Below are 23,111 nucleotides of genomic sequence, written 5' to 3'. Positions count from 1 at the left end.
CTTCCAACCTCAGCCATCCTGATGCTGTGAACACTGTAGAGATGAAAGCATGTTAGTTATATACTTATTCATTGTGTAAGGAATATAAACCATTCTCATTGTTTGTGTAAATAGTAAAAATAAAAACAAAACAAAAAAAAAACCCTAAAAGGCAAATGTGTCATTTGGATCATTCATATTTCTTTATTGAGCTTTGATGAAAAACAGTCCATTTGAAATATTTCCAGCAACCATTTCAATTCCAAATGCTCAATACAAAAACTTGGTATCAGAGTTCAAACATATAAAGTTACATCTCATTATAATTTAATATTTAACAGCACTAATCATTTCTGATTTTTCATAATTAAGTTTACAAAAATAATGTTACATTTATAAAATAAATCAGCTTTTCCCAATAAATTACAGTGGTGTTCTTATTCAAAAATGTAATATATCATACAAAATAGACAACAGCTTTTTGTCAGATAAAATAGTAAAGTATATTTTTCCTCCAGTATGTTTTGGCAGTGTGTGACAACATTTTATTGTACACTTGATATCTAAAGTTCACTGTGAAAAATAAAGTAAGCTATTATGCCCATCTCTTACATAAGGCAAGGGTGGCCAGCTGGGGGACTGATCTTTATTTCCAATTATATGTTTTTAGTCAGACCAATGCTGCCATGTATATGTAGCTGAAATAATTTATCTGACACAGTAAATTCATGTTGATCCACCTAGAGTCCAACACTCTTTCTATGACAAGTACACAAAAGTAAGCTAAATCAGTAAATTTTTGGGCTGCTCAGTATCTCTCACACTTATTTTACCTTTGTGTATCACTGTAAAGCATTGGTGGCCAACTTGTAAAAAAACAGCAGAGCCTGGATACCCTTAAAGTTAATGGTAAAACTTCAGTACCTCATTCTGTCATAAAAACTCATATTAAAAGGAACTTGTAAAAAGAGCAATGCATTAATAAAAACCAAACAGTAAACAGCAAAAATGAAAAGGATCTAAAAAGCAAAAGGCAAACATTAATAGCTACTGTATACAGACTTTACAAAAGCAACTACTTTAAAATAACAAAGAAACACAATGTCTACCTGGTGGTAGGTGCATTCTCATTAAAACCTTTTGAATATTCAGGTCAGCTCAGCATTTACTGCGTTGCATTTCCGGCCTACAAAAACGTGTTTGAAGAATCATTTTTGATTGTTTGAGCAACTTTACAAGCCAAGGGTGTAACTGCACCATCTCTGGATGCTGTGATTAATGAAGATCTCTGGTTCAGGGTGATCAACATCTCACCTTGAAGAATTTCTGATTCCACTATGCTTTCTCTTTGCAATAGTTTAGCAAACTGCAATATATTATTATCTCTTTTTTTTTGTCTGTTTCTCTCTCTCATATCTTCTGGTAGAAAGTCTGCTTTAAAGTACTAAATCATTGCTGTCTGGAATAAATAAAATATGTGAAGTGGTGATTTTATTATGATGTTAGTATTGTATGAACAAGATATCACTTCATATATCAAAAAAGATTACTTTCACAAATTGTAACTGAGTAGTATAAATGCCCCAAGTAAGCATGTGTCACAAGGTCCACTTTGTGCAAATTCACAGAGGGTCCAAATCCAGACGGGTTGTTACGGACTCCGGACACAAAGCCCAGTCAAGGTTGGATGCCCAGACTGGAAGGGGAAGAAGAGGTGGAGAAAGGGGCTCATCACAGAAAAGCAACTCATCCCATGCTTCTGAAAACTTAGACATTAGAGGATGAGTATGTGAATTGAGAGGGTGTGCTGTCTTCTAGCTGTCTTCTGGCTTGAAATACCATGGCTCAAACCAGAAACACCTGGAGCTGAACTCAGGCACATCTGCCACTGCAATTAGTAAGTCGTAACTCTCCAAACACAGAGCTACTACATTAATTACAACTTTTCTGCAGGTGAATTTTAGTGATTGCTGAAACATGCATTTACTACTACAAATAAACATGATGGCTGCTCTTACACTAGTAAACCAAACATCACAAAGTATCCTCTTGCCCTGACATGGTCCTAGTTAGACCTCATTTCAGTCTACAACTTCCTTGTGAGGGCAAGAGGAAGAGCAGGTACTGATCTCTCTCTGCAGTGACCAGGGACATGACCCAAGGGAATGGCCTGAAGGTGTGTCAGGAGGTTTAGGCTGGATATTAGGAAAAGATTCTTCACCAAGAGGGCGGCTGGGCACTGAAACAGGGTCCCCAAGAAAGTGGTCACAGAAAAGCCTGACAGAGTTCAAGAAGCATTTGGACAACCTCTTCAGGTACATAGTGTGACTCAGGGATGGTGCTGGGCAAGGCCAGGGGTTGGACTCAATGATCTTTGTGGGTCCTTTCCAAATCAGTTTATTCTGGGGTTCTGTAATACTCTCTGTACTCTTAAAGAGAAGGGCTGTGTCCAAAGTACCTGAAAGTGAAAAGTGTCCCTAGATTGGCCTAATTCCCAAAGTGAGCTAATAAATTTTTTTGGAAAGTACTAGTTAGTCCAGACCAAAAAGCCTACCAGTCCTTGTTCTAAGTATTTATCAATATAAATGCTTCAGCATGGGCCAATTGACTATGTATAGACATAGTATCTATATATGTTCTATATATAGATTTTAAGAAGTCCTCAAGCATATTCACCCAGGCAGGCCCTCTGCTTCATACAAACTGTTAAGCAGGAAGGATCCAATGCTTTTGTTGAAATTTTACTTAAAAGAGATGGTACTTTAAAATCAGGATTTTTTAAAATAGTTGCAGTTTTCTGTCCATTAAGTATGTTTTCCTTTTTTTTTCCATTCATGTGCTTATTTGGTAGCCTAATGTTCTACTATTAGTGGAATCTTGGCTTTTGCCTGAATAACCCACTTTTTCATATCTACAATTCACAGCTAAACAAGCACTAAGCAGTTCCATTACAATGAAAAAATTATATACACACCTAAAACAATAATATTAAGACAACAACTAAAACAGGAAATAAAAACATGAATCTGTGCAGTTATAAGATCTAAAAATAATATCTACCTCTATACATATTTGTCAGACTTCAGTGTCCACAGTTACAGTTGTATGCAGTAGTCAGAACAGCATTACTTACTTTCCAAATCATGAGGTGTTTTAAGGAACACCCACTTAGCAGTGGCTGCTGAGGAAATAATTTCCTATATCAACCTGAGATTTTAAATGTGCAAGTGTTCTACCAATCTATCTAGTGCATAAAAAGGAAGAGAAGGAAGGGAAGGAAGGAAGGATAAGACATAGATAAAAATATCACAATGGTTTTTGTTTCAAAATAGATTGCTGTGCAATGACTGAAGCTTGATTGGCAGACATTTTGTATTCTTGCCCAGAGCCTTGTGGAGGGGAAGGTAATGGAGTTTCTGGAGTTGCTGAAAAAAAACACAGAAATAATTATATATTTCATTAGCCTGGTCTACTCTACATATATACACTACTTCACTGAAAGGGAGTCCTGTTGCATGTTTGGAAAAGAGAGTGCCTTGACATGCTCGGGAAACAGGATATTTTAATGATCAGAATTTTTAGTTTATTAAAGATTGTGCATGTAAAAACAATGATATATCAAAATGGAGCTGAATTTTTTTAAATTAAATTAAATTCAGGTCAAAGTCTATTCTTAACATCATTTATATGCATACATTTTTAATGCACAATTATTTTAATTTAAGATTGATGAGGAAATAGCTCTATGAACACTGACAGGTCACCATGCTAATTAATATTTTAAAATGAAACAGTGAAGTGTTATGACAGAAGGCTAACTTGCAATTACTTACGTATCTGTTCTGTATGTACAGGAGCAGACATTGAACTTATGAGGACAGTTTGGCCAGTCAATGGATCTTGGGCTAAGTGAGGATGCATTGGATGATGCAGATGACTGGCATCATTAGAAGTACCTGCAAAAATAACATGAGCATATATCAATGCAAACAAGCATGTTGTTGCCAGTGACTTATACTTCAGTAATTACATTTCCACAGAGTAAATATTTTGATTGGCAATTTGAATAATTGCCTCTGGGTATTCATTAAACAATTTAAGCAGACTTCAAGCATATTAAGCACTGTGTTTATTTTCACTGTTTTGACTGCAATAACAGTGTGTTTCATGAAATATTTCTAAGGATTCTTTCATCTGCCTAGGGAATTGTAGGACAACCCAGTAGTTACTGAGAAGTACACAGCAAAATCTGTTGTTGTAGGACTAAGTTAAACAAGATGAACTGCCAAGACAAGAAGGCTTTAGCTAACAATTACACAACAAAAAGCTCAGCCAGTGAGTAAGAGCGGTCACTAAGATCAGGGTTCCCTCAACATCTCAACATCCTAGATTCAATAATAACATAATACTTAATATTAATAATATTTTAATAGTTATTATAAAATAATATAATTATTTTATATAGATTATATAAAGATAATTTATATTCTGTTGAATATAAATTCAACATAATACAAGATGGTAAATTTAACAAATTGATAGCTTACCTCCCAGTAGCATTTCCTGAAGCAAACTGTCAATTTTAACAATTCCAAATAATTTAACCAATTGTATCTGCTCAATCATTTGCCAAGTGATGCTTTGGAGTGTAGGCAGTAGAAGAAGAAGTTCTCCAAATCTTCCTCTGGAGTCGTACTGACGGTCATTAATATAATCCTCTAAACTGATTTGGACTTGGAATCGCATATTCTTAATCTTCAATGGATTACTCAAGCCTTTTGCATCTTTAAAAATGACAAAAACTTTAGTCAAGGCATATTACGATTTGGGAGGAGCATCTTACTGTGTTTCATTTTATTCTTTTCCCTTCAGCTAGATAACATGAACAGATGCTACATTAACAAAAATTACTTTAAATACAATCACATGTAAAACAAATGAGAGATATTTTTGTAAAAATACCTGGATCAAAAAACACAATTGCTTTCAAGCAAGCATATTCATTGTCATCTATTTGAATTTCCTGGAAGGGACGAACTAATTCATCCAGAATCCGATTTGCCACTCGGCAGATCTCCATTTCAGTGCTGTTGCGATGGATTATGTAATTGTTTCCTTAGAGAGAAAGAATATCAACATATGAATTAATAGAAACATTTTGATGTAATGTACTAGATTAAGCCAATTTTCAAAAGTACATTTCATATTGTTTGATCAAGTTAATTTTTTTAAGCAGTAACTCTCTCTTGCATCACACACAACTTTTCATTGCAAACAGAGTATATGTGCAAATTATAGCTGTCACCCAGTAAATAATCTGTACATATAAGTACACCAACATGTAGTGATTAGTCCACAGGACCAAGGTTGGTATTTGGATTTACAAGTATGAAGCAATTTATGTTTAAATAACAGATAAATATACTAATGTATTGATCTTAAAATGTATTCTTCCCTGATTAAAATAATATATCCCAAGCTGAATTACAAGGATTTGACAATAGAAAAGAGGAAACACTGGAAAAGCTTCTTTTTCTAATGGATGTTTCTGTTGTTCCAAATAAAATTTAGTAGCATCATAAAATTTTCAGTTAAGAAATAATTTTACCTAGAGTTTTTTGGGTTTTGGGTTGTTTTTAAAATATACATTTTGAAGGTCTCCACTATTGCATCTTAATTCACCTTCTGAAGAACACCAGAAATACCTTGGAGCTTTCAGAAGCCACCATGCAGTTTTTGAAAGACAAACTGGTAACTATATCACAAGCCATCCATGTCAAAATGACTCATAAAACAGATACCTGCCTCCAAGTATCAAAAATAAGCCTTGAAGCCTCAATTTGTTTCTTCTTTTGGTGCATCTGCTGATGCTCATGATATATAGTTTTCTTACTATTATTTTATCATTGTTTTCCTATTTACCTTATTACTAATCTAAATAAAATTACAAATTTATTTTTCCCTGTTTCTGTTAGTTTTGTTAGTGAAACTGTATCTAGGGAAATTACTACTTTAAGAAAGCCATTTATCTTGAAAGGATTGCTGGTGAGAGAAATACCTTCATACCAAGCCCTTCTTGTCCTTTTAATGTGGGTAAAAATAAATTCAAGCTAATTTAGAGCTATGAAAAGGCAGGCCCAAAGAGGAAGGAGAACAAGTAGTAGAAAATGTCCTTGTACCACAACACCAGTGAAGAGACAAGTCTGAGTCTGTATTCCATATAGCCCTGCCTCACATCAAATATCCTGTCCAAGACAACCAACAGCCTGTCTCAGGAAACAGCCCCAATGCTGACCATGTCTAATGAGACCCTTTTTGGCAGAGTGCACTTTAGACTGGCAGAGCACTGTGTCAAACAAGGCTAACAAATGCCTCATCACATCACTCTCCACACCAGCACACATCTCATCTTATAACTGGGCCTCTCCGTTGCATGAACATGCTTCCATCAGAGACAACATCCTCTTCCCTGACAGCCGTGTTCCCTCAATATAACCCTCTGTGGGAGCCATCTCAGCTGACCAAGAACACGCTCCTGCAGGCGTGCCTCAGCACTGTGCTGTGGGTGCACCCATCTGCCATGCTGCAGGGACAGGAGGAATGATGTTTACATGGTGGCCATCTGGGGACTATTGAGGAAGACGTGAGAGGGGTCTTGGGAAAGTGAGTTGCAGGTAACATTCTATCTAATATTTTAGCCAGTAGAGTCTTCTCTGAGTCTGAAGGACTCCTGAGAAAGCTCCAGATAAATGGCTTTCATGAAGACTGAAAATAGTACACGTGCAACAGGCTGGCTACTCCTTTCCTAAGCAAAGGGGTTATTACCTTTGTGTTGTTATTTTGTTCCAATTTTTTTTATGGGAAAAGGTGTAGAAAGGATGATAGCATAAGGAGTCAATTGCCAGGGAACTCCCTTAAATTGTAGTTTCTGCTTTCCAATAGACCTTTACCTGTATTAACTCACATGAAACCATCCACCTGCTTTTGCTAGAACAGGCATGTGACATTATATCATTAATAGCTATTTAGCATTTACAGAATGCATTGCTTTGATTGTGCCAGAACAGTTGTTCCACTTAAGTGACTACATCATTGCAAATGTACTATAACATCATCATCAGTAAGTAAAACAAAACCAATATTTACCTAAAAGTAAAATGTCCTTATATGCCATGGACCGTTTTGCTGCTCCAAGCAACAGGTGCTCCCCAGCATGTGCTCTTAGCAGGGCAACCTCATGAAAAAAAAAGCAGACTCATTAGATGATAAAGCTGTAAGCTTCAATGAGAGTGAAAGAAAAGAACACACCTAACTGTGTTTAGGTACATGTTGAAGACTGTTAAGATTCCAACGTAAAATGTAAAGTGACTGTAAAAATCTGAACACCATCAAAACAGCACTTTCTAATTAAACTGTCATTCTCTGTCATATCTAGATTCTGTCTAGATTTTAAACATCAGGTTCTGCAAAATACTTCTTAATAAATATACTACCTGCATTTATTTCCTAGTGTGTATTCCCTTGACAAAGTTTTCTCTGGCATTTTAAGTTGATGCTAAAAACTCCAGTGGACTGTAATGAACTGTCAGAGTAAATTTGGTTCTATCAGTGTTTCATTTTTCTCTTGAACCAAAAATTTATGTGGCACTTAAAAGAGCTTTTTCCCAACAAAGCTAGATATGCTAACAGAGCCACTACTGTCCACAAAGAGGAATCCCAATTTGTACTAGGAAGGAACTTGTGTTTATTAGTTTACTCTTAGTCACCTATTTACTTTCCTCAAGTTTTAATGTCTGCTTGAAATTTCAGCAATGGCCTTTATTTCCTCAAAGAACTCATCTCTTGACAAGTAATTCTAATCCAAGCCAGTCATTTTAGGAGAGATATAAAGGTACACTGTACCTGGGTAATACTTATGTGTTAAGACTTCAGGTTCTCAGCTGCTTTGGTCTCCTCTGTGGTTTGTGAATCAGGCTGACTCCCAGATCAGGAATCATTTTTTCAAAACCAGATGGCTTATTTCATAACTGAATGCACAATGGCCCTTAGAAACTGGCTATCAAAAAATGAAAAACTGGCATTCGTTTTATCTCTCAACATCTTTGTCCCTACTTTTCCAAGGTACTTAAGGTTTCAGAGTATTTCCCAACATGTACTCTTCAAGCACAGCAGGGGCATTTTCAGCCTATCATTCTAAGCTGATATTTCATTTTTTCAAATGCAGATAGGAATATTTTAAGGATATTTGATACCTCCTCTTTTTATCCATGTTGTCTTAACAATAAAAGAAGCAATTTTTTTGCTTACTTTTGTTGCCCTTGTGTAGTAATGACATTTGAAATTCTTTTTCACATGAACAGTTTAAACTTATTTGAGTATGCTGAGCTTGTGAACATATATGCTCTGTGAGTCTGCAAAGACATCATTTAACTTCTTTTTTGGGGAGTTTCCTGTGGCCTGAAACAGACCCATATTCCTGAGGAATGATATAAGGGGGAATGACTCAGTTCAAACCAGGATGACCTAAAACTTGCAGTATTTTGTTAAAAAACTGAGAAACTGAAGAAGCAAAAAGAAGGATTTATACAATTCCAGTTCACAGAGTGATTTTTAAGATTAATCAGATTTTGATGTGGAATCAAGAGATCCGAAGCAATGAATTAATGTCCTTCTGAGGCTGCTTGTCAGAGAACTGATCCCCACAATGTGGAGATTCTGGTTCTGGGTTTGCCAGCACAACCTACTCTAAAAGCCAGTGATATATTAGAATATATTACAAATGTGATGTTAGATCAGACCTCTGTCATAAAAACTCTTATGAATTTTCAATATTTGGTGCTTTTTTTCCTTACATTTATTATATACAATATAATTTTAGTACACTGTATTGTATGAAAGATTATTTGCTATGGATTGATATCAGTATGTTTGGAATTTGTTTGAGATTCTAATCGTTTTTGGTTTTTGAAAGTACAGAAGTCTTGCATCATATTAAATAACATGCTGTCTTATACTATATTATAATGAAAGGTGAACATAAAAGGAATACTTTTTAAGGTCAGAAAATGTTCTGCTTCTACACTACAAAAAGAACAAAACACTTAAAGCCATGCTGCCTTGCTGCTTCTTTTTGTTCATGTCTTTTCTGTTGTGGTGGTGCTACTTCACAACTTAAATAAAATAAATTAAGAGGGTAGGTCTAGTACTCAGCTCTATTTGTTCAGACAAAAAAAGAATGAGTGCTTCATCCTGACATTTAAATATCACAGGCATAACAGAGCAGTAATTAGAGTTTTCTCTTTGGTCTCCTCCTATACCTGGTCATCGAGTGGTAGTTCACAGAAGCCCGGAATATATTTAGCCCATTCCACCAGGACCAAAAGTTGTTGCTTCATAGATTCACAGACATCACTAACACCAGCAATTTTCTTAACATTTATATCAGTGCTAGCACCAGGACTGGAAATTGAGATCTGGCCATAATGAGAGAAAAAATGAATTATGTTAAATTTCATATAATTTTATTTTCACTGGTTAGTAGCATATGTAAGAAAAAAATCACAGCAGTAATCCCAGATACTCTTGAGAAGTTCCTTGACCATATGGACCATTACCCTGCACGTAAATGATAAATTTTTCTTTCTCATTATTACCAGTTTGCATTGCAATATGCTAAAACTTTAATTAATCATATCATGGTACAATATCTTCTCATTTCACAACACTATTTTTAAAAATATAGAGCTCTTTTCATTTGTAGAAGAGAGGTGTTTTGGGGTTTTTTCTTTAAAATGGTTGACATTTACTTCATTTCAGAAAAAAAAAGAAGAGCTCATAGTGGCACTTAGTAATATTAAGGGACAGAGATAATAAGACAAAGAGAATGATAAAAGGGTAGTACGTTCTTCTAGTGTAAAGACAAGTATCATTAACTTTAGAAGGTAAAACAGGGGGGTTTAGTGCCTGGAGGAGAATGGTTTGTAATGATGAAGTAGTGGTATAGGCAGAGGTCTGAGATGTTTCAGAGGAACTGTAAAGGATATGGGTGTGCATTAGACCACCTGCAGGGAACAGTGTTCTGTGAAATGGCAAGAGAGCAATATCTTTCTGGGCCTGAAGCTGGGCACTTCTACTGAGCCAATTCCTGAAATTCTTAATGACTTTTCAAGGAAAGGAACAAAACCAGGCTTTCTCTTGAGCCAGGCAGGAAAGCCAGCTTAAGATAAAGGCAAAACTGAGAAGGCCAGTTTATAGTTGCTATCATACTAGGGAAGGAAAAAGAAAAAGAAAAAGAAAAAGAAAAAGAAAAAGAAAAAGAAAAAGAAAAAGAAAAAGAAAAAGAGAAAAAAGAAAAAGAGAAAGAGAAAAAGAAAAAGAAAAAGAAAAAGAAAAAGAAAAAGAAAAAGAAAAAGAAAAAGAAAAAGAAAAAGAGAAAACAGAAAAAGAAAAAGAGAAAAAAGAAAAAGAAAAAGAAAAAGAAAAAGAAAAAGAAAAAGAAAAAGAAAAAGAAAAAGAAAAAGAAAAAGAAAGAAAAAGAGAAAACAGAAAAAGAGAAAAAAGAAAAAGAAAAAGAAAAAGAAAAAGAAAAAGAAAAAGAAAAAGAAAAAGAAAAAGAAAGAGAAAAAGAGAAAACAGAAAAAGAAAAAGAGAAAAAAGAAAAAGAAAAAGAAAAAGAAAAAGAAAAAGAAAAAGAAAAAGAAAAAGAAAAAGAAAAAGAAAACAGAAAAAGAAAAAGAGAAAAAAGAAAAAGAAAAAAGAAAAAAAAGAAAATAAAAAGATCACTGTACAAGGCCTGTAAAACTGACTTTCCCTTTATGTTTTATTACTGAAAGCATGTTCAGGGAATTATGTATCATAATTATCTTCCTCAGGAAAAGAAATTAATTGTTTGGTCTTCCACTATCACGTTCCTACACTTTTCAGGACGTTGGAAAGTATTTAGTTAGACTCCTACCAGTTCCCTCCATTCATATACCCATGTTAAACCCCACAGTGGGATCTGTAGTGAAATCCCTTATCCTTGGTAGTCAAAAGGAGCTGTGCTTCTGAACTAAAGCTCTGTGCTTCCTACATAATTCAGCAGTGTAAAACAGTGAAAACAGCTTAGATATTTATGTCAGTTAACCAGTTGAACATTAGCTCTCAGGGAAATACAGCAGCTAGGCAGGTGAAAAATTCCTCAGACACATAATTCAAAGGCTATCATGTAGCAAAAAAGGTTAGAGGTATTGCCTCTTTGTAGACAGAGAATGTGTGAAATCCATGCTATAATCATGAATCCATTTCTGGCATCTCCTCTACAAAAAGGAGGCTGAAAATACTGATATTCATTCAGGTGAGAGCTACCAGAGTGATTCAGTCTAGAAAGCCTTCAGTACAGAAAGACAGTAAAGAAATTCAATACATTTCATTTTTTTCCAGAGGAGAAAAAGGGGTCTTGATCATGATTCAAAGGTACAAAGAGATTTCTGATAGTAGGTCACACTCTGATCTACCTGAAAATGATACTAACCATGCAGCAGCTAGAAGATAATACAAGAAGGCAAAGAAGAGGTAGATTGTTTAACTGTTAGACATACTGACTCATGAAGTTAATACATTGTCCTTCCCTTAACATATTTATTTAAAGCTGTGCATTTTTATAAATTACATCTTACATTACAAATTACAGTCTCCATGCTGAAATTACTTGGTGAACTTCTGCTGGGGATTTGTGGGATGACTCCCATGGAGTTCATTATGAACACCCAGGATTGTATGTCTTGACAAGGATATGAAGCTATGAACTTTTCAATTTCTATTTCTCTATTGCTTTAACCTGCCTTTCATTTATGGGGTACAACACAGAACTGACTGACTTGATAGAATTGTAGATTAGCACAGGTTAGGAGGGACCTTGAAAGATTATCTAATCCAATCTTTTATGGGAAAGGAATCATCGAGATTATCTAACACCCTGTCCAATTGCATCTTGAAAATCTTCAGTGATAAGGACTCCACCACATCCCTGGAAAGGTTGCTCCAGTAATTGCTTGTTCTCACTGTAAAAAATTTCTTATATTGAGGTGAAATCTTACCCAGTGTAACTTGTACCCATTAATGAGTTTATGAACATGAAAATATAACACTGTATCCCAGTTGTTCTGTAAACTTTCAGGGACAGATGCCTTTACTCATATGAGAGTCCAGCATGCCCTTTTCATATTTACATAATCCTGGAAGGCTCTCCCAGGTGTGAATGAGAAAAATTGTACTTAGACAATTCCCCCCTATAAGGGATCTTAAGGAACAAAATTACTAATTTTTCCTATTTATTATGAACAATTCAAAAGGGATGAAAATATCTATTTTTCCTTATTTAATATGAACATTTCAAAAGAGATGAACACCACCATCTTCCTCATTTCACAGCTGAAGTACTTGGGACACTACCACCTCCTCTATGTCTCTTCTCAGGACTGAACTCATCTTACAGACCTATTCAATTGAGGGAAAAAGAAGTACTTTTAGGACTTCTTTGCTTTTCCACCATGCTAATGAAGTCTCTTGGACTTTGAGGTCAAGACTGTATCTTCATATATGCTTGACATAGTGGTAGCAATTCTGTTCTAGTAAAACATAACAAATAGTAAGTACAATAAATTTGTGTATACACAAGGAGATGTTTTAGGCCAAGAACCTACTGTTTGAAAAGAACTTTGTGCTATAAACAGCTGAGGATGTGATTCTGTTCAAGACAGTTCTTATTCCTGAATTGCAAATACCAGTTGGAAATGATTAAGGAGTATTATAAAAAAAGCACAATAGGCAAGTTCAAAAATTACGAAAGAGATAAATATAGATATATTTTTCATACTGTATAGGTAGGAAAGGTAGGAAGGTACATTCTATTCATCTAGTCTGCCTGGACATGCAATATGTGCCAAAGACTATAACCCAGTAATTCCTGCATCAATTCTCTACAGGCAGTTCCAGCCTAAGAGAGATGCTTATAAAGGATGAGATTACAAACCATTTGGGGACGTATAAATCAGTCAGCATGAAATCATAAAGGTGGCAGTTAAATTCTAAGCAAGTTAGTAAGAGGTGCAAGAATGCAGAATCAATGACCATGATTTATCTGAGGTGCAGAAAAGGACTGGAGACTGTTCCATTCAGCAATTGATTCGATAGGAAAAAAAAAAGAAAAAGAGAAAATGAAGTTCAGATGAGACAAAGAAAATTTAAAAGTGAGATGTGAATAGACTCTGCAGTTGGAACACTTCTGTTTGCCTTACTTATAATGTCTAAGGATATTAAAAATAGGATTTTCAAAAGAATGTAAGGAAATGAGTGTCCACACCCCTTTGAATGGCTTTGGACAAATTTTCCCTATGTTTCATGGGAAAGCCTGCTTCAAGGATAGATAGATGCCACCAGATGCCTAAGACAGCAACTGATTTAAAAGCAGTAAGAACCATAAACCTTTATTAAGAAAGGTGCCTAAGACATATTGTTCTGGACAAAGTAGAATTTTTTTATTGACTATGCTTCAAGAACATATTCTATTACTGCTTCTTCCATTGAGAAGAGGAAGTTGTGTGCATTTTGGAAGTAGGAAAAAAGTAATCTCAATAATTATTTTTGATACCATAAGAAATTGAGAAGCATTTAATTTTAGTAAAAGTGGTCTTAACGTCACTAAACAATTTTGTGATAGATCTCAGTACCTGGCGGGAGAGTGTCTCGGCTTGTGACAATGTGCTAATAGAGGGACTGTTGCAGCCATCAAAAGTGTTTCTTCTTGTACTTATCCTGTCCCGTTCATTTTGTACAGCTGGAAAAGAATAATCATCTCATTTATTGACTTGTAAACACTGACACAAAGACTAATTTCAGAACTTTACTAGATTCCAGAAGATAACTCTAAGAACTGAAAGGTATGGCATTCAAAGAAGATGATCTGCGTTTAGCTCTGAGTGATGAGGAAGGATGATAATACATGTTTACAGTTTCTATTGGAACCCTACTTGCCTGTAAAAAGCACGTATAACTAATTGCAGATAGGCACTGAATCACCTGCACTTCTGTCACTGGCTTAATTACAGTCAAACCTCTTTCCTCCTTTGAACTTGAACACATGGTCTCAATTTCAACCAATTTAATAAGTCAGTCTTTATGATAACAGCAGAAATGGATATTTCCAGACTGCCAAACAGGTCAAGTGGTACAGCATCACCACTGAAAAAATATCTCTCAGAGGAAATATGAACATCCTACTCATGCTCTGCTGTAGGAAACAATGAAACAGGAATGAATAATGAATTTAACCCACTAGTAAAATAATTTTGAAACTTAAATCTCATGTTCCTCCTCAATGACATTGCATTCCTAGCCAGTTTATGGAATATTAACTAAGTTACAGGGAAAAAAAAAAAACCAATCTAAAAACCAGCACACCAAAAAAGTTTTAGGACAGTAAATTCAGTAAGTTTTGTCTCATGGAGTCCAAAAACAGGCATTTGAAAGAGCTTTGGATAGGGAATCTGTAACTGGCACATGTAAGGTTTATAAAGAAAGAAAGTATGCTTTCAAACTAAAGGAAGAAGAAAAAAAAAAAAAACAAACTGACAGTTAGATCCTTCTAAAACCTAGATCATGTCCAAGATTAGGCCAAGGAAAATGAAAAAGGGGAAAAAAATAATTGTGCCAGTGGAAATCTTTCTATTGCATGAGGAACTTCATTGTATTTTAAGAGCAGCAGCTTTATTCCCAAAGATACATTTGCTATATTGTGGGAAACAATCTGCATTACAGAGTTAAGGAGTAGTACAAGGGGTTTTAATTAGAAAAAAACCAAAAAAACCTCTGTGCACTGAGTAGGTTCAGAATTTATCTGAACAATGCACACAGTTTATTCCAGAGGTGCACTAACTTTTTTGCAGTTAGTACACTCACCGATGGGCCTTCTATTAAGGCCACAGGAAAAAATCTTGTGCGGTGACAAACACACAGTATGTTGTAGACAGGAAAGAAAAAATATAACCTTTTATAAAAGAATGCTGAAACAAATATAGTGTATTAAAATTAATTCAGCATTGATTAGTTTTGCAAAAATAGTAAGGTATTCTGACAATACATCACTAGAGAAAATCACTAGTGGAGCACATTACCACCATAGGTGGATGCTTTAATTTTCTTCTACATACACATAATTTTGGATTATTAGACTAGACTATGAGGCTAAAGCTTTATTGTCAATTCAGGCTAAAATTGCCTTAAATAGAGACTCCATGAGAAGGGTGGTACATTTGCTCAAAGAGGACTTGTAAAGCTTTTAATAACTGAAGCCTCTCTTATCTTTGTCCTGAAGAAAAGAAAGAGATTTGCTAAAAACATGAGAATCTATCATAGACTTTATGCTATACTTACTTATACTATGAGACATGCCCTGATCATCTAGAGAGGTTATAAAAAACAAAAGCAATGTTGAAAGTCTTAGACACAGTGGGATCAGAGTAGGGCAGAGTAGCGTTAAGCGGGTAAAAAATTTTGTGCCATGCACTAGGCTGCATTAGCATCTTGAGGCAAATGAGCATTTCTCTGTTTTGGGCTCCCCAGCACATGAAAGATGCTGGAAAACTAGGTAGTGTCCAGCAGAGGCCTATGGAGATGTAATCCACAAGATGCACAAGGTGCAGGCATCTTTGCTTATGTGGAAAAAAGAGGAGCAACATGGATGTGAGAGTCTTAATTTCTGTAGCATACAGAAAATGGAGCCAGATGCATAATGAAAAGACAAGACCCAATGGACACTACCCTAACTGCAGTAAGAGATATTCTAACTATTTATAAGGAAAAAAACCCTTCCCAATGAGGATGGTCAAGTACTGGAAGAGCTTGCAGAGTGAGAGATTGTTCAATCTCCCCTCCCACAGACTGTGTAAATCTGTCTGGACAGGGTCCCAAGCAACCTGACTGAACCTAGATGTCAGCCTTCGTTTAAGTGGCAGCTGAACTAGATGACTTCTAGATGTCCGTTCTGAGATAAACTATTCTTTAATTCCAGGTTTTGAAAGTCTGTAAAGTTCTGCTATTTGCAAAACTTCTAGGGCTGCTGCATATTCACAGATCTTCCCCTTTCTTCACATCAGATTCATAACATATATACAATATGTTACTGACTTAATGGCTCAAATTCCAAAAGGCCAAAGTGTCTTAAAGGAGATCCACATTAGTAGGCAAACCTATTTCATACCCTGTAACGCTGTTTAGAATATCCCCATGCAGTTCAAGGAGAAAAAATCCATTTTACCTCATACCAATAACTTGATCACTAGCAAAGTACTGCTACAGGACAGATACTTAAGAGCATAAAGAAAAAGCTTCCTTTGTACAGACAAAAAGAATGATAGCCACATTACAAGAGAACTAAGCATTCACATTTCAGGCTGGCCTGCAAGCGGATGCACCACGCTCCAAACAAAAAAGGTAGCAAAGTTTGTGACAAACCACATTTGAGTGTGTATTTGAAACGATAAGGACATCTTTTACGTCTACATCATTACTGTCTTTGAAACAACAGCCCAAACAAAAAAATAAACCCTCTAATATTTGCACTGATCTTCTTTCTCTGTTGCTCTGATCTTGTGGTGATCTGGTCCTTTGACTCTGACTGAAGAATCACTGTGACACATGCTTCTCATATCTGTCAGTGAGATCCTAAGGAACAATTTTCCTATATTGAGCTCTAGGGAAATCGGATTTTTTATTAATTAATGTGGACACTCCACTGACTGCTACCACTACTCTTCCCACTACTTTTTCACTCAATTTCACAGTCCTTTGTCTGGCTTAAATGTTTCATACATTTAAATTTAAGGGAAGAACCAGTAAATTGGCACTGTCATTATTTAGGGCAGGGAAAAACCAGCCAGACAGTGATTTTATTACTCACTTTTGGTAAACATTTTAAGTAAAATCTCTTTGTTTGAAATATTCCAGCATATGGCTCAATATGTAGAAATCAATGAATTTTGGTGCCAGAATTAATGAATTATACAGTTGCAAATTCACTTTAATTCCATGGACTTGTTAATGCCCCAAATGCTAGAACTGCTTACTCCCTTGAAAGTTAGTAGACATTCATTTCACCTCAACATAAAAGCACTTTCCCATTATGAAGGTATTGTAGCTACTTTCCATTGGTTTATCCTGCTGGAATTTTTTAGAATTTTCATTAAATTTAAAGCTAATTTGGACTTTTTCTTTGTGTATCAAATAATAAATTTCTCCATTACCTTCCTTTTTCATTCCTGCTCGAAAACACTTTTTTAAACGACAGTATCTGCATTGATTCCTTTTGTCCTTGTCAACAACACACTGTCGGTTGAATCTATCAGAGACAAGAAAAGGTAAATGTATAAAGCATTAATAAAGTATCACCCTGATTACAAAGAAAAAAAACAACTTATCTGTCCTGTCAGAATAATGCCTATAACCACAGACTCTCTTCTTCAGTTGCAATGATTATTCTTCTTTATTAATCAGTTTTGAGAGGTTTTCCATACCTGCTAATTTTCCAGGAATGTATGTACATGTATAAACACGTGTATGCATTGGAATAGGCAAGTGTGGAAAATTTTGTAGGTATGTACATCATTTCTACCTCAATTGATTTGTGAGGTAAGTCAGTAACTGGCTGCACCAAATGGAAGTGGAAGAAAAAAAAATGAAGAAAAGCTGCAAATAGAAAAAACAAAGAACAATCAAAGAAAAAGCCAAATGGTGCTGGCATAGAGGAGCCCCTTAGCTGCAAAACCATTACCCTTGTCTGGCAGTGTTTACTCCTACTGGGAGGTAACAATGAACAAGCTGCAAGTTTTATCACTACAGATGGCAACCTAAACAGGAAATGAGAGGAACCAACACAATGAAATAAAGACTTGAGGAAATACATGGAGCATGACACTGCAAGGCAGCTTACCCAGGCTATTATGCACATCTACAGGTGTGTGTAAGGGATTACATATGAGCCGTTTGTCCCTCTCTCCATTTATGTCTGCCTTTTCTTCTTTGCATGTGTTTGTTAGATAAACAGACTCTGCAAAAGCAGAGCTCTTCCTGAAATCACTTATGTCAGCTCTTAACACACCACTTTAGGGGTATGTCTATGCTATATCACTGTATGATGTCTATAAGGGAGATGTTTCCTTTTAAGAATATTACACAACCAAAGAAGAGTGTAGGAAACAACATTTCCAGTAACAAGCCATTCTTATAAGTTTTATCATCACCCCATGCAATAGCACAAGGGAACAGAGATTGGGGACTACAGTCAGTTCACCACATGTTGTCTCTGCTGCTTCTTTCTGCTCAAGGGAGGACTCCTCTCAGTCTTCACCTGCTCCATTGTCAGGTCCATCCCAACAGAGACAGTTCTCCACAAACTTCTCCAATATTAGTCCTTCCCATGGGTTTGGTTCTTCATGAACCACTCCAGCATGGGTGCTTTCCACAGCGTGCAGTCCTTCAGGATTGGGCTGCTATAGCAATGTGTCCCCTGCAGGGTCAACAGTCCTGCCAGAAAACCTTATCCAGTGTGGGGTCTTCCTTCCACAGGGCCACAGGTCTGGCTAGGAGCCTGCTGCTGCACAGTCTTCCCATGAGGTTACATCCTTCTTTCAGGCATTCACCTTCTCCAGCAGCAGGTCCTCCATGGGCTGCAAGGGGATATCTGCTCCCCTGTGGATTTCCATGGGTTTCACAAGGACACTTGCCTCATCATGGCCTGTACCATGGGCTGCAGGAGAATCTTTGCTCCAGCACTTAGAGCAAATCCTCTCCCTCCTTCTCCACTGACCTTGGTGTCTGCAGAGCTGTTCCTCTCTCATATTGTCACTACTTTTCTCTGGCTACAATTTTTTTCTGCACAATAATTATTTTTTCTTCTTGAATACATTATCCCTCCAATTATTACCACCACCATTGCTGATAGCAAAGCTCAGCTTTGGTCATCTTGGAGATGGTTGGCATTGGCTTCACCAGACACAGGCGACACTTCTGACAGCTTCTCACAAGAATCCACTTTTGTAACTCCATCACTACCAAAATCTTGGCATGAAAACCCAATATTCTCCTTCAGTGATTTGTTTAAATGCATTGAGTTTTCCATATATTCTGCTTATGACTCAGAATGGACAGTTTATAGCCCTGAGCCTACACAGATCATTTCATCAAACATGGTGCAGTGTGATATTTTGGGCACCATTTGGAAATTAACAGATTGCCATTCAGACAGAAGGGGGAAATGGCTGCTCAAAAGACCTGTGTGTCACACCAGGTGGGAGTATGTGCAGATGTGTTTGTACAGTCCCTAAAACAAGATTCATAAATATTAGACTTTCTATTCAGAAGCTACCTTCATAAGGAAAGAATTTTAGAAAACAGTTAAGTATTACAGTTGTCACACTGAAGTGAAAATATGATCATTTTTCCCTTTTTTTCAGAGATGACTTTTGTAATCATAAATAAAAGAGTGAAACAGTTTGTGAGTGATGTAATGATATCAACAATATCATCAAGCACCTGGAACATAGTTTCTGGAATGTGTAATATCAAGTAGCATTCCTTAAGAAAAAACTGAAAATCCCCTGACATAATTGAAAAATTCTGATAAAGTATAAATATAATTTTTGCTTAAATTCATTAATATAGTGCCTCTAGATGAACTTTTGAAATACCTGCATGAATAGACGTGGTTTTTCCTTATGCTACGTCTAAAAAATCCCTTGCATCCATCACAGCTGGAAGCACCATAATGTTTTCCGGTTGCTCGATCTCCACATATTGCACAGAGACTACTGACCCCGTTGTCAGCAGCATTCATGTTGACGGCTTCTCCTGAACTGTCTGACAAGAGACAAGAACATACATAGTTATGGATAGGACTTCCAAAGACCACCCCATGAGCAGGTTGTACCTAAATAGAGGCTTTTCTGGCCTTATCTCTTTTAATTGCCACTTAGGATTTATATAGTATGACCCATGTGATTACATCTGGTTCTCACTGACATGAACACTTTCAAAGTGATAGATATGTTAAAAGAACTTATGAAGTTCATAACAACAAATAATTTAGCTCTAAACTCTTTTCAGCTGAAGGGCTAAAAATTAAAGTGTCCCTCTGCATTTATAATTACAAATGTTCCTACATATGTTCCTACTAACATGAAAAGGAACTTTGGCACAAAGCAGTCTTAAGATCTCATGTATCAGCTCTCATACAAGCTAGCAATAGCTGGCAACTGTCTTACAAAGATTTATGACATTAAAAAAAAGAAACAAAAAAAAGAAGGAATTTGTATGACTTAATTTTAAAAAAACAAAACAACAAAAATACGTGCTAAGAGTATTAACATACTGTTAACAAGTCTCTTATTTCCTTGAAGATATTTTTGACAGGAGCACTGGTGCAGTCTTTCCTTGCACAGAATATTAGCTACATGATTAACAATTAGTCACTGAATATGGTAAACACTACTGAATAAATTCACCTGAAATCAGCTATATTTATTCTTTGAGTCACAATGTTAACAGACGTGTTCAAAGAAACAACTTCAAAATAGCTTTTTCGGTTTTGCTTCTGGTTTAAACAGAAGGAAAACATATCCTAAGCATTTCTATCTGTTTAGTCCAGGAGAGGAAAGAGTGTCACGTGAATCAGATATGTAAAAATGAATTCAAAATTCAAGTACATGAGTTCATGAACAGTATACAGGATGAACAGTAAAACTGTTAATATTGATACATAATATTACTCATATTGTATAGATTCAACCGAAATGCAAAACACAAATTCATTATAAAATTTCCATTGTGTCCCACAGAGCTTAAAAGAGTTCTACAGATACAGAGAGAAGCAACCTTTCTGTTTTGTTTTGTTTTACTGAGCTGTAATTGAATTACATCAAAAAGAAGGAATTACATCAAAAAGAAATCTTAGAAGAATTCAGTTCTGTAAATAATTTATTTTAAAATTAGGATTGTCATGACTGGAAAATTCTAAACTACTTTTAAACAAGGTTACAGAATTGCTTTAGAAAAATATAGGACCTTTTTTTTGGAGTTTTGTAGCTTTGCATCATATAGAAGAATAATTGAAAATACAATATAAGTTCTGCACGCATATATATATATATATTTATATGTAGGTATGTATGTATAAGGGCATACTTATTTTCTTTGCTATTATTATGAACCAAAATGTCTAGAAAACTGACCTGCTGTTGAAAAATTCTTTGATTTCAACAGAACTGTGTAATCTGCCTGAATGTGGCTTATTAAACTTCTCTAAAGGTTCCTAATTAATTTAAACAGCTAGAATAGATACACAGGAAGATTCATAAGGGACAGCTTTCAGTTCCAAACTACCACTATAACAATACAATGTTTTTATAAATGGTCTAAGAAAATACTTAGGCTAAACTCAATACAAACTCTAAATATAAAAAGGCTGCACCTGATAACTAATAATTATCGAGCTAATCACTTACAGTGATAATTTAACCAGCTCTATCTCCAACACATAATGCAACCAAGAACAACCTCCCTAATCTGCCTTCTCATTTTATTTAACATTAACAGATCCAAAAGGTTGCTATTCAGCAAAAAACATATGACCAATGAAATACCCATTTTAGAACAAAAAAAGCAGAGAAAACATCTAAAGTTATATAATCATTGTTGACAGCTACAAATTTAGTTAGCCCATAAAGTTCTGTTTTTTCTTCCTAAATTGATAACCAAATCTAACCTTCTGTTTACCGACCTTGTTGCAACTTAACATCAGAAATTCAGATAAAACTTAAAGCCCAACAATAAAAAGTTAATTATGTTCTATATGGCAGGTGCTAAATATTTTTCCTGCAAATCACTGCATAAAAGGTTCTGCCTTTTAAAATACATACTACTATAGAACTATGAGTTATACTTTAAGACACAATAAACAAACATTTTTTAGTGTATTAAAAGATTTGAAAGGCCATTTTTGAGTAGTTTAATTTGCTTGATACTTTTATTCACATTTTTTTTGTCAGTACTAGATGGCAGAATGAAACTATGTGCTTTCTATTTCAAGCATAACTTGAGAAAAATTCTCAAAAACTGCATATAAAAAAAAATCTGCCTAAAGTGTTACATTAACCAAACGCAAATACTTTTTCTCAGCTAAACATTATCCTCTAGAAAGCCAATGTGATTCTTTTTAAATCACTCTTGTGTATATATACACTTAGCTAGAAAGGCTAGATTAATACTTAAATAAAATAAATATTAGTATAACAATTAGAAACTAGGCATCAAGAAACAGTAGCTAATTTTTTTCACAAAACTCTAGATAATTTTTTCCTTTCCTTCTGAAAGTTATATACAAAATATACCTCCATGTCCAAACTGTCAATACTAGTTATTCATTTGTCTTACAGTAAATAAAACAACTGCTGAATAGACCATTTTTTTCCCTTTGATTAACTGACTGGTGACAGTACAACTACTTTATTATATATAAAATCTTTTTTATTTTCCTTAAAGAATTATAATGTTACTAACTCAGAGTCAGTGATGAAGTGTAAGAGAGTAGATTTGTAGTTTGAAAACAACCCCCAAACGCTCCATTAATAAAACATTTAAGTAACACCTTATAGCATTACTACAATTCACTTTTTCTGTTAACTGGCTTGAATTTGCCTCAAAGGGCAGAACTCACCATTGCCATTATACAGAATCTGCATAGTTTCGAACTCCAGTGCTGTATATGTTGGATCTAAAACTTCACTGTAGTTTGCCATTTCCATGTCCAGTATTGGTTCTGAGAGCCGCATCATTGAATGCAAAAGCAGTGAAAAAGCTGTTCAAATGTACAACCTTCCCATTCTGTTTCACAGTGATTGATAATCCAAAGTTAACTATAACTGTGTCACTTGAGTGCAGCAATGGGAGGAGCTGGAAAACTGCTTCTGCATGCTGTATTTTACCTGGGTTTTTTTTTTTTCTTTTATGATACAGTGCAACCTTTCTGATAATCTTGGAATGCTTTTTTGAAATAATCTTATCAGGAGCTGTACTGGTTCCAGTTCTTGCATGAGCCCAAGGAC

The 23,111-nt window shown here is 35.4% G+C and overlaps 1 protein-coding gene and 1 long non-coding RNA gene across 2 annotated transcripts in view; one reads left to right on the top strand and one right to left on the bottom strand.

Moving 5' to 3' along the window:
• Window positions 1-23,111, top strand: part of LOC129119846 (uncharacterized) — a 214,610-nt gene that overhangs the window by 36,763 nt on the left and 154,736 nt on the right. The window lies entirely within an intron of this gene.
• The window catches only part of HNF4G (hepatocyte nuclear factor 4 gamma), a 62,164-nt gene continuing 39,555 nt past the window's right edge, over window positions 503-23,111 (bottom strand). Inside the window, exons 2-10 of the mRNA XM_054632057.2 lie at window positions 19,701-19,869; window positions 17,259-17,353; window positions 13,689-13,795; window positions 9,297-9,452; window positions 7,126-7,213; window positions 4,942-5,094; window positions 4,527-4,763; window positions 3,813-3,935; window positions 503-3,404 (exon numbers count right to left, since the gene is read on the bottom strand). Of these exons, the coding sequence (XP_054488032.1) occupies window positions 3,286-3,404; window positions 3,813-3,935; window positions 4,527-4,763; window positions 4,942-5,094; window positions 7,126-7,213; window positions 9,297-9,452; window positions 13,689-13,795; window positions 17,259-17,353; window positions 19,701-19,846 (1,224 nt within the window). The 5' untranslated portion in view covers window positions 19,847-19,869 and the 3' untranslated portion in view covers window positions 503-3,285. The remainder of the gene's footprint in view (window positions 3,405-3,812; window positions 3,936-4,526; window positions 4,764-4,941; window positions 5,095-7,125; window positions 7,214-9,296; window positions 9,453-13,688; window positions 13,796-17,258; window positions 17,354-19,700; window positions 19,870-23,111) is intronic.

The sequence above is a fragment of the Agelaius phoeniceus genome, chromosome 1 (assembly GCF_051311805.1).
Source record: "Agelaius phoeniceus isolate bAgePho1 chromosome 1, bAgePho1.hap1, whole genome shotgun sequence".
NCBI lineage: Eukaryota > Metazoa > Chordata > Aves > Passeriformes > Icteridae > Agelaius > Agelaius phoeniceus.
Note: the sequence above shows the minus strand (reverse complement) of the source record. Positions and strands in the feature narration are given on the sequence as shown.